This window comes from Oncorhynchus masou, chromosome 33, assembly GCF_036934945.1.
Source record: "Oncorhynchus masou masou isolate Uvic2021 chromosome 33, UVic_Omas_1.1, whole genome shotgun sequence".
NCBI classification, from domain to species: domain Eukaryota; kingdom Metazoa; phylum Chordata; class Actinopteri; order Salmoniformes; family Salmonidae; genus Oncorhynchus; species Oncorhynchus masou.
Genome location: NC_088244.1, coordinates 4,062,393 through 4,071,363, shown reverse-complemented (window position 1 = coordinate 4,071,363; position 8,971 = coordinate 4,062,393). Strand labels below are relative to the sequence as shown.

The 8,971-nt window shown below is 42.0% G+C and overlaps 1 protein-coding gene across 1 annotated transcript; it reads right to left on the bottom strand.

The window, feature by feature from the left end:
* Positions 1 to 1,524: 1,524 nt before the first annotated feature.
* sox18 (SRY-box transcription factor 18) lies at positions 1,525 to 7,519 on the bottom strand. Its single transcript, XM_064956196.1, has 2 exons — positions 6,821 to 7,519; positions 1,525 to 6,192 (listed from the first exon to the last, which is right to left on the bottom strand). Exons 1-2 carry the CDS (start codon positions 7,224 to 7,226, stop codon positions 5,045 to 5,047), a joined length of 1,554 nt encoding a protein of 517 aa, XP_064812268.1. The 5' UTR covers positions 7,227 to 7,519; the 3' UTR covers positions 1,525 to 5,044.
* Between the last annotated feature and the right edge of the window lie 1,452 nt (positions 7,520 to 8,971).

Here is an 8,971-nt window from a genome sequence, read left to right as displayed (position 1 = left end):
TTCTGTTGTTTCTTTCTTGCTAAAAAAAAAATGTTTTTCTTTCAGTCAGCGGTTTAAGCAAATAATGGATTCAGACAGTCAGTCGACTTTAAGTTCACACACGGGAGAGATTGTCTTTCTCTTTCATTCGATGGAAAAGGCCATAGATTTACATAGTATTGACATAACACATTGTGGAAACAACGTCAAACCTTACAACCAGGAACTGAGACTGACGAAGCAACAACGTCAAACCTTACTGTCACGACTTCCGCCGAAGTTGGCTCTCCTGCCCATTCGGACGGTGCTCGGCGGTCGTCGTCACCGTCCTACTAGCCACTACCGATCCCTTTTTTGTGTATCTGTTGGTTTTGTCTAATTGGTTTCACCTGTGTGTTGTTTAGTTAATTCGTGTCTGTATTTAATGTAGGTTGTCCCGCCCTTGTTTTGTGCTGGATAGTTTATTTTGTCATTCATTTTGTCTGTTGGTGTTTTGTGTTTCTTATTCTCTGGTTAGTCTGTTATCCTGTGTTGGATAATTTCACCCTGTGTGTATTTGGGTTGACCGTGTTTATTTTGTCATTCATTTTGTCTGTCGGTGTTATTGTGTTTCTTATTCTCCGGTTAGTCTGTTATACTGTGTTGGATATATTCACCCTGTGTGTATTTGGGTTGACCGTGTTTATTTTGTTCACCGGAGAATAAAACTTTATATCGCTATCTGCTCTCTGCGCCTGATTCCACCCACCTTGATTAGACGTGACACTTACAACCAGGAACTGAGATTGAAGAAGAAACAACATCAAACCTTACAACCAGGAACTGAAACTGTCGAAGAAACAACATCAAACCTTACAACCAGGAACTGAAACTGTCGAAGAAACAACATCAAACCTTACAACCAGGAACTGAAACTGTCGAAGAAACAACATCAAACCTTACAACCAGGAACTGAAACTGAAGAAGAAACAACGTCAAACCTTACAACCAGGAACTGAAACTGACGAAGAAACAACATCAAACCTTACAACCAGGAACTGAGAATGAAGAAGAAACAACATCAAACCTTACAACCAGGAACTGAGACTGACGAAGAAACAACGTCAAACCTTACAACCAGGAACTGAAACTGAAGAAGAAACAACGTCAAACCTTACAACCAGGAACTGAAACTGACGAAGAAACAATGTCAAACCTTACAACCAGGAACTGAAACTGACGAAGAAACAACGTCAAACCTTACAACCAGGAACTGAGAATGAAGAAGAAACAACATCAAACCTTACAACCAGGAACTGAGAATGAAGAAGAAACAACATCAAACCTTACAACCAGGAACTGAGACTGACGAAGAAACAACGTCAAACCTTACAACCAGGAACTGAGATTGAAGAAGCAGAAAAAAAGAAAAAAAAAATAAGATTCAAAATTGTTGAAGAGAAAACAGAGTTTTTCAACAAAGTTTAGAGAATAATTTCTATAACAAACAAAGCAGACAATATCAAATCTTAAACTAAGTGAAAGGAAGTATCAAACCACTCAGTCTAGAAATAACTTCATTTTATTCTGTAAAATATTTTTAAAGCAACATATTCATTTAAAAATGCCCTTTTCAATAAAAACAACAACAACTGAAGTATAAAATGTTTTTTTTTTAAATAATCCAAAGTCACAGTAATGTTATAATTACAATGACATACTGTATGTACGGTATTTCATTGCAGAGAGATGGTGTAGTTTGTTTTATTCCAAACTTTGCTTTTTTGTTCAAAGATAATTATTATATTATAATTATTACCAAAAGGACATGATTTATGACCTGCTCAACATGGTCTTTAAAGGGGCAATCTGGGAAACAAACAACAACAAAGCTGCCACCCACCCTTTGTTTTGGTACAAAGGCTATATGTAATTAATTTAAAAGTCCTTTAAATTGATTCCCTAATCCCAGATTGCCCTTTCATGCGTGGTGACTGAAATTAAAATATGATTTATTTGATTAATCAACTGTTTGATGTAAATTGAGAAAGTACAACTTTGTTCAAAATAAACTCCTAACTACTACTGCAGACCTGATACAGTCACATTGGCCTTGAGATCTTCATCTGCAAACTATATAGTCCCATTTAAAAACGGTTTCATTACAAAGGTTGGTCACACTTTATCTGGACAGACGGTCTACAGATACAGATGGTCTATAGATGGTCTACAGATGGTCTATAGATACATATGGTCTACAGATGGCCTACAGATGGTCTATAGATGGTCTACAGATGGTCTATAGATGGTCTACAGATGGTCTATAGATGGTCTACAGACGGTCTATAGATACAGATGGTCTACAGTTGGTCTATAGATACAGATGGTCTACAGATACAGATGGTATACAGATAGTCTATAGATACAGATGTTATACAGATAGTCTATAGATACAGATGGTCTATAGATACAGATGTTATACAGATGGTCTATAGATACAGATGGTCTTCAGATGGTCTACAGATGGTCTATAGATGGATGGTCTACAGATACAGATGGTCTACAGATTGTCTATAGATGGTCTGCAGATACAGATGGTCTACAGATGGTCTATAGATACAGATGGTCTACAGTTGGTCTATAGATACAGATGGTCTAAAGATACAGATGGTATACAGATAGTCTATAGATACAGATGTTATACAGATAGTCTATAGATACAGATGGTCTATAGATACAGATGGTATACAGATGGTCTATAGATACAGATGGTCTTCAGATGGTCTACAGATGGTCTACAGATGGTCTATAGATACAGATGGTCTATAGATACAGATGGTCTATAGATACAGATCCTCTATAGATGGTCTATAGATACAGATGGTCTACAGATACAGATCCTCTATAGATGGTCTACAGATGGTCTACAGATGGTCTATAGATACAGATGGTCTATAGATGATCTACAGATACAGATAGTCTGCAGATACAGATGGTCTACAGATAGTCTATAGATACAGATGGTCTATAGATACAGATCCTCTATAGATGGTCTATAGATACATATGGTCTATAGATACAGATCCTCTATAGATGGTCTACAGATGGTCTATAGATGGTCTGTAGATGGTCTATAGATGGTCTGTATATGGTATACAGATGGTCTATAGATACAGATCCTCTATAGATGGTCTATAGATACAGATGGTCTATAGATACAGATCCTCTATAGAGGGTCTACAGATGGTCTACAGATGGTCTATAGATGGTCTGTAGATGGCATACAGATGTTCTATAGATGGTCTATAGATGGTATGTAGATGGTATACAGATGGTCTATAGATACAGACAGTCTATAGATGGTCTACAGATGTTCTATAGATGGTCTATAGACGGTCATACTATCAACAAACTATCTGTTGCTGAGCAACTGCTTGCTAAGGTTTCAGTTAGGTTTAGAATAAAGGTACGGGTTAAGGTCAGGGTTAGGATAAGTGTTAGGGTTAAGGTTAGGGTTAGGATAAGGGCTAGGGTTAGGGTTAGGGTTAGGATAAGGGTTAGGGTTAAGGTTAGGATAAGGGTTAGGGTTAAGGTTAGGGTTAGGATAAGGGTTAGGGTTAAGGTTAGGATAAGGGTTAGGGTTAAGGTCAGGGTTAGGATAAGGGTTAGGGTTAAGGTTAGGATAAGGGTTAGGGTTAAGGTTAGGGTTAGGATAAGGCTTAGGGTTAAGGTTAGGATAAGGGTTAGGGTTAAGGTCAGGGTTAGGATAAGGGTTAGGGTTAAGGTTAGGATAAGGGTTAGGGTTAAGGTTAGGGTTAGGATAAGGCTTAGGGTTAAGGTTAGGATAAGGGTTAGGGTTAAGGTCAGGGTTAGGATAAGGGTTAGGGTTAAGGTTAGGATAAGGGTTAGGGTTAGGGTTAGGGTTAGGATAAGGGTTAGGGTTAGGGTTAGGATAAGGGTTAGGGTTAAGGTTAGGATAAGGGTTAGGGTTAGGGTTAGGGTTAAGGTTAGGATAAGGGTTAGGGTTAGGGTTAGGGTTAGGATAAGGGTTAGGGTTAGGGTTAGGATAAGGGTTAGGGTTAAGGTTAGGATAAGGGTTAGGGTTAGGGTTAGGGTTAGGATAAGGGTTAGGGTTAGGGTTAGGATAAGGGTTAGGGTTAAGGTTAGGATAAGGGTTAGGGTTAGGGTTAGGGTTAGGATAAGGATTAGGGTTAGGATAAGGGTTAGGGTTAAGGTTAGGGTTAGGATAAGGGTTAGGTTTAGGATAAGGGTTAGGATAAGGGTTAGGTTTAGGATAAAGGTTAGGTTTAGGATAAGGGTTAGGGTTAGGGTTAAGGTTAAGGTTAGGGTTAGGGTTAAGGTTAAGGTTAGGGTTAGGATAAGGGTTAGGGTTAAGGTTAGGGTTAGGATAAGGGTTAGGTTTAGGATAAGGGTTAGGTTTAGGATAAGGGTTAGGATAAGGGTTAGGGTTAGTAGACAGTTAGTTGAAATGTTTCTGATAGCTTGTAAATGGTCTGTTGAGCATCTCAAGATGGATTGTCAAGATAATGAGTTACCCAAAGTGTTATACCATAGTGGTCTTCCTATGCACACGTTTTTGACCCAGTGCAAATCATTCAACACAAATAAAACAAACAACGGGAAACAGGAAGTGTATAAAAATGGCTATGATAAAAAATGAGCAGTTTTGTCCTTATAAATGTTCTGCCTGTCTAGGCAGTAAGTAGAAGAACTCAGTATTCTTTAGTGGTCTGCAGTAGTCTGTTGCAGACTATAAAACAACCTGACCCTGAACGTCATCAAGTCCTCAACTGTAGACCTGTGGCAAATACTTCAAAGTCCAATTCTTTCAAATACTTGAACGTTTTTTTTGTTTTTTGTTTGTTGTTGAGGTGTGCTTGCCTAAGTTTAGTGTTTGTACGTTTGTTACTATTTCGTAGTGCAAACTACATCAAGGGTCACTCAAGAATGAAAAGTTTGTATTTTTTTTTTAACATACCGTTGAGCCACAGGTCTGGTAGGCTGTACTGGACTATTCCAGACTACAGCGAACATCTGAACACTAAGTCAGTCTAAGACCAGGAGTCTAGCCAGTGATAGAGGTACTGTAGTAGACAACACTACTAGCATCAGACAGAAGTGAAATTAGAGGACTGTTCTGGCTCTCCTCACAGGCGACAGGGCTCCTCCTCAGGGCTATAGCTCCACCCCCGTACCGTTCTAAAGAGTTAGAAACAGGGACGAGAGTACCCCCGTGCTCCTCCGTTCGAGTCCGGCTAGCACTGAGGTACTGGTCAAACTCATGTCGATCCACTTCTGTCCAGAGTTCTGTTGATGTAGGACCTAAGGAACCATGGCCTGGCTGGTCCCGTATAGAGTCCAGGGACTGGGGGGCTAAGGGGTTGGATGTAGGGGCCAGGGATAAGGACTCAGGTGGGGGAGAGAGCTGCCCCAGGTGAGAGGTGAAGTGGGATGACTGGTTGGTGTCTGATCCAGAGCTACTATACAGGTAACTATAGTAACCAGAGGACACAGAGGAACTACTGATAGAAAGATGAGGTTTGACTTGCTCCGACAGGCTTATAGAGGAGCCCTGGGGGTTGGAGTACAGACTGGGACTGTTCGTAGGCTCCGGAGCCAGGCTGAGGCCCTTCTCCTGGGGACGACGACAGAGCAAGGAGCCCCTCTGGCTAAGACGATGATCATGACCACTATGCCCCTGACTATGACGCTGACTCTGACTAAAAGAACGGGGGTGATTACTGTGAGGGTTGTGAGGGTTGTGGTGATGGTGTTTGTTATAATGATGGTAGTTACTCCAAGCGCCATGCAGGCCCGTGTCCTCCTGCATGTGAGGGGGAAAGAACACCCCTCCGTTCTCCTCCATCACATCCAGAGGGGACATCTCCGGTGTGGGCAGGCCGTAGCTCTCCAGGTCCCCTGAGTGAAGGTCCCTAAAGTGGACGAGAGGAGGCAAGAGGTGGTGATGGGGGTGATGGTGGCCTGGATGTACATAACTATCCTGTGGGTGTCCATAGACCTCCCCTGTCTCTCCCTGGGCTAGGCTGTGGAGCAGTAGGCCCGGTTCCACCCGTTTGAGCTTTTTGGCCTGTTTCTTGCGACGGGGCCGGTACTTGTAGTTGGGGTGGTCCGTCAGGTGTTGGAGGCGGAGTCTCTCGGCCTCCTCAACGAAGGGACGCTTGTCCAGTGTAGTCAGGGCCTTCCACGACTGACCTAAAGATAATAATACATTGTTATCAACATTAGCATCATTCGCAGCAGTAGCATCATTAGCAGCAGTAGCATCATTAGCAGCAGTAGCATCATTAGCAGCAGTAGCATCATTAGCATCATTAGCAGCCATAGCACTTTCAGCATCATCATTATCATCAAACATTTAGCTGTAATCAGTTTACATCCAAATGGAATCTGTGCAGCTCTAAACACATTCAGTATGGTGTAGCTACTAAGTGATGTGTTTTCAGAATAAAAGTCTAACTGTCTACTTCCTTACTGTCTGGAAAAAAAACAGGCAGCTTTATATTACGTACTAAGCATTACTGAACACATTAAACATTGAAACAATCCAACATGTGGTTTAAAAGCTGACAAATCACATTTTGGCATATGACTTGAATACGATATTTTACAGACAGTGATTAAAGGCATACCAACAAGTGGAGTTGATTTAACTGATTGATTGTGGTTCGTGACATGGAAAAACATTTATCCTTTAAGTCAAATAACAAAGCATTCTTTCTAAAGCTGAATAAATGACACAATACACCCTGAAGACACAACAGGAAAACGTTTTCTAAAAGAGTTCCATAAATCACTGTAAATAGAGTGTGTCAAATCTTACCCAGCATCTTGCTGAGGACAGCATTGTGGAGGTCTGGGTTCTGAACGGCCAGTCGTTTCCTCTCGTCTTTAGCCCACACCATGAAGGCATTCATGGGCCGACGGATCCTCGACTCACTCCCTGACTTCCCTTCTCCGCTACCCAAGGACGGTGCTCCTGAGTGGGTCAAATCAGGACTACCTGCCCCTGTCCATGGTCCACTCCCTGGGGCTCCTGTACCGGCCTCTTTACGGGACCCAGTGGGGCCACAGTCTCCAGATCCTTCAGAGAGGGGGGTCTGGTCGAAGGGTCTTAGCCCACGATCAGGACCCGGGCTGGGGGAAGACACCCATGGACGCTGACCGGCTCCATCCTGGCCTGGCAGAGAACTGGCCTCACGACAGAAACTAGACTCAGATATATCCATACCAGCTAGACAAAATCCTAGTTAGTAGTTTAGTAGTCCAATTGATGTTTTTGTTCGGTAACCTTTTAAACAGCAGCAAAAACAAGGAGTTTATAATCTCAAAGGTCCCATGACTCTCTCTGTCTCTCTCTCTGTCTCTCTCTCTCTCTCTCTCTCTCTCTCTCTCTCTCTGTTTCTCTCTCTCTCTGTCTCTCTCTCTCCTCTCCTCTCTTCTCTTCTCTTTTCTCTCTCTCTGTTTTCCAGAACTCGTTGTTGGTGTGTCCACTCTGTTTCTCCTCTGTTATTCCAGAGCTTCAGAGTTTGAAAGTTGTGGTGAGGCTTGATAAACCCGTTGTGTAAATATATACCCGGTATAGACCAATCAGACGCCAGGGAAACTAGCGAGGTGAGCAGGAGGGGTCGGCTGTGGGAGAGTCTCCCTCCCTGTCTCCCCTTCCTCCTCCTTTGTCTCCCTCCCTGCCTCCACCTCCCTGCCTACCCCCCCATTTCCCCCCTGCTTTCCTCCCCCCTCCCTGCCTCCCCCTTTCTACCCCCCTGCCTCCCCCTTCGCTCCCACCTCCTTTCCTCCCCCTTTCCTCCCTCCTCCCCCTTTCTATCCCTCTCCCTGACGCCCCCTTTCCTCCACCTCCCCCCTCCCACACAGAGACATGTAATCTGAGAGGCCCATTGTTTCTGCTCACACACATAGAGAAAGACACACAACCTTGACCAGCCACTCTGTGTGTCTGGTCTCTATCCAGCCCCCTTACAGCTAGAGCTGTGGTGAAAGGAGACCACACTCAAAGCCATGCTGCTTAGCAGTGCAACTTTCTCCTTCTCTCTCAATGTAGCCTCTTAAGGATATCTTAAGAGACCTCTTAAGGGACCTCTTAAGGATGTCCCACCCGGGGGATGGTTGAGCTAATGTGCACTAATGCGATTAGCATGATGTTGTAAGTAACAAGACCATTTCCCTGGACATAGACATATCTGATATGGGCAGAAAGCTTAAATTCTTGTTAATCGAACTGCACTGTCCAATTTACAGTAGCTATTACCATGCTATTGTTTGAGGAGAGTGCACAGTTATGAACATGAAAAGTTATTAATAAACCAATTAGGCACATTTGGGAAGTCTTGATACAACATTTTAAACATAAATGCAATGGTTCATTGAATCAGTCTAAAACTTTGCACATACACTGCTTCCATCTAGTGGCCAAAATCTAAATTGCACCTGGGCTGGAATAATACATTAAGGCCTTTCTCTTGCATTTCAAACATGATGGTACAAAACAAATACAAAAGAAAGGTTGTTTTTTTCATTGTATTATCTTTTACCAGATCTATTGTGTTATATTCTACTACATTCCTTTCACATTTACATAAATTTCAAAGTGTTTCCTTTCAAATCATATCAAGAACATTCTTATCTTTGCTTCAGTGCCTGAGCTACTGGCAGTTAGATTTGGGTCCTGAGCTACAGGCAGTTAGATTTGGGTCCTGAGCTACAGGACAGTTAGATTTGGGAATGTCACTTTAGACAAAAACATGTAAAAATGGAGCAATGCCTGTGGCTTTATGGGCATGGGAAACATTACATTTACATTGCCAAAGCAGGTGAAAAAGATAATAAACATTTAACTGTTAATATTACACTTACAAAAGTTCCAAAAGAATAAAGACATTTTAAAATGTCATATTATGTATATATATATATATATATATATATATATATATATATATATATATATATATATATATAT

Excerpts from the sequence above, each read along its gene's own strand:
- sox18 (XM_064956196.1), bottom strand. The coding sequence starts at position 7,226 with ATGGATATATCTGAGTCTAGTTTCTGTCGTGAGGCCAGTTCTCTGCCA. Across the intron at positions 6,193-6,820 it reads TGTCCTCAGCAAGATGCTGG|GTCAGTCGTGGAAGGCCCTG; the intron begins GTAAGATTTGAC and ends TATTATCTTTAG.